Source organism: Nicotiana tomentosiformis, chromosome 3 (genome assembly GCF_000390325.3).
Source record: "Nicotiana tomentosiformis chromosome 3, ASM39032v3, whole genome shotgun sequence".
Classification (NCBI taxonomy): Eukaryota; Viridiplantae; Streptophyta; class Magnoliopsida; order Solanales; family Solanaceae; genus Nicotiana; species Nicotiana tomentosiformis.
Window position 1 is genome coordinate 128,082,497 of NC_090814.1, and position 1,962 is coordinate 128,084,458.

Below are 1,962 nucleotides of genomic sequence, written 5' to 3' on the forward strand. Positions count from 1 at the left end.
CGTCTGTCTGGGGATGAAATGTTGTACTAAGACTTACCTGAGTCCCCAATACTTTTTGGAAGGACCTCCAGAAATTACCTATAAACTGAGCACCTCTATCTGAGATAATAGATATAGGGATACCATGAAGTCGTACTATCTCTATAATGTAAAGCCTTGCATAATCCTCTCCTGAGTAAGTAGTCCTGACAGACAGAAAATAGGCTATTTTTGTAAGTCTATCGACAATAATCCATATAGCATCGAACTTACATTGGGTACGAGGTAAGCCTATGATGAAATCCATATTAATCACTTCCCATTTCCAAGTCAGAATCTCTATAGCCTGTAACAATCCACAGGGTTTTTGATGCTCAATCTTAACCTGCTAACAATTAGGGCACTAAGCAACAAACTCTGCTATATCCTTCTTCATTTCGTCCCACAAGTATATTCCCGTGATATCATGATAGATCTTCGTCGCTCCTGGATAAATAGAATAACAAGAATAGTGAGCTTCTCCCATAACTTGCTGGCACAACCCTGCTACATTAGAACACATAATCGACCTCGATATTTGAGGACTCCATCTCCTGTAATCTCAAATGGTGTATTCTCCTTTTCATGGGATGTATCTATGTAATGAGCTTGCACAAGATCCTCATACCGGCGTTCCTTCACTTCAGTTACTAAAGAGGATGTTGCTGTGTCCTGAATAGTAACTCCGGTATCACCTGAGTCCAGTAATCGAACTCCAAGACTAGATAGCTGATGAATCTCATGGTCTATCTCATACTTCTTTGGCTGTAAATATGACAGGCTATCCATAGATCTACGTCTGAGGGCGTCAGCTACTACATTCGCATTCCCCGGATGGTATAAAATATCAATGTCGTAGTCTTTCAGTAGCTCCAACCATCTCATTTGGCGTAAATTCAATTCCTTTTGATTGAAGATATATTGAAGGCTCTTATGATCCGTATAGATATCAACATGAATTCCATCCAAATAGTGCCTCCACATCTTTAGTGCATGAATCACCGCGGCTAACTCTAAATCGTGGGTCGGATAATTCTTCTCGTGCTTTCTTAGTTGTCTTTAAAGATAAGCAATTACTTTTCATGGTCGTTCTGCCACTTGTTGCATGAATACATGGCTTATCTCATTTCCCACAAATACTGAAATTTCCTATAACTCATATGATCTCAAATATCATCTTTTGATTTTTTTTTTCCATTCATTAGCCACGATAGGTGCCACTTTCTTATGGAGTGCATACAATGTTGTTGTGAGACTGTTGTTACAAGACCATTTCTTCCTTATGTCACTATGCTTAAGTTGAAGCCTTCTTACTTATTCACTCAGCTAGTCTTTATTTTATAGTACTTAAGAGAGACCCTTTGACTCCTCTAAAGTTGCGAGCTTATTACATCGTATACCCGAAAGAATTTTTGATGTTCTTGCTCACCTATAATTATCCTTAATTACTTACCTCCGCGCCCTTGTACTTGTAAGGTTGATTCTGAACTAAAATTTTTGACTGTCTTCTCAGTAGCACCATTTTTTTCCGTAACACTTATACGGTACCTTTAACAACCCCAACTCCTATATGAATATTTCTCAAGGATTACGATGTCATCATATTTGCGAGACTGAATTCTCTATGTTGGGTTTCACTATGTTTATCTTGCATAACCTGCCGGTTTGTCTGTATGGCTAGGCTCTTCCTGAATCAACTACTAACTACACGTTAGTCCATTCTCATATCTATATTCTGCGTAATCTCTCCTGGGTTATATCCTTTGTCTTAACTTACCCCGCACACTGGCTCCTTATGTATCTAGTGTTCATTTGCACTTATTTATCAATAGCATCTAGTGATGGAACCCTTACTGCCTCTCCCCGTCGTCATGCTTACATAATGTTCTGGAGTCGTATCATATCTGTAGGATCTGAATAAATGCAATCTCATTCCTTTCGCCT

General features: G+C 38.9%; 1 protein-coding gene across 1 annotated transcript; it reads right to left on the reverse strand.

Moving 5' to 3' along the window:
* Positions 1-382: 382 nt before the first annotated feature.
* Positions 383-903, reverse strand: LOC138908474 (uncharacterized). Its single transcript, XM_070199143.1, has 2 exons — positions 549-903; positions 383-465 (listed from the first exon to the last, which is right to left on the reverse strand). The coding sequence occupies exons 1-2, from the start codon at positions 901-903 to the stop codon at positions 383-385; spliced, it is 438 nt and encodes a 145-aa protein (XP_070055244.1).
* Between the last annotated feature and the right edge of the window lie 1,059 nt (positions 904-1,962).

Bases quoted from the DNA above. Each gene is read 5' to 3' on its own strand.
- LOC138908474 (XM_070199143.1), bottom strand. From the start codon at position 903: ATGAGATGGTTGGAGCTACTGAAAGACTACGACATTGATATTTTATAC. The intron at 466-548 runs GTCGATTATGTG...CTATTTATCCAG, and splicing joins TGGAGTCCTCAAATATCGAG to GAGCGACGAAGATCTATCAT.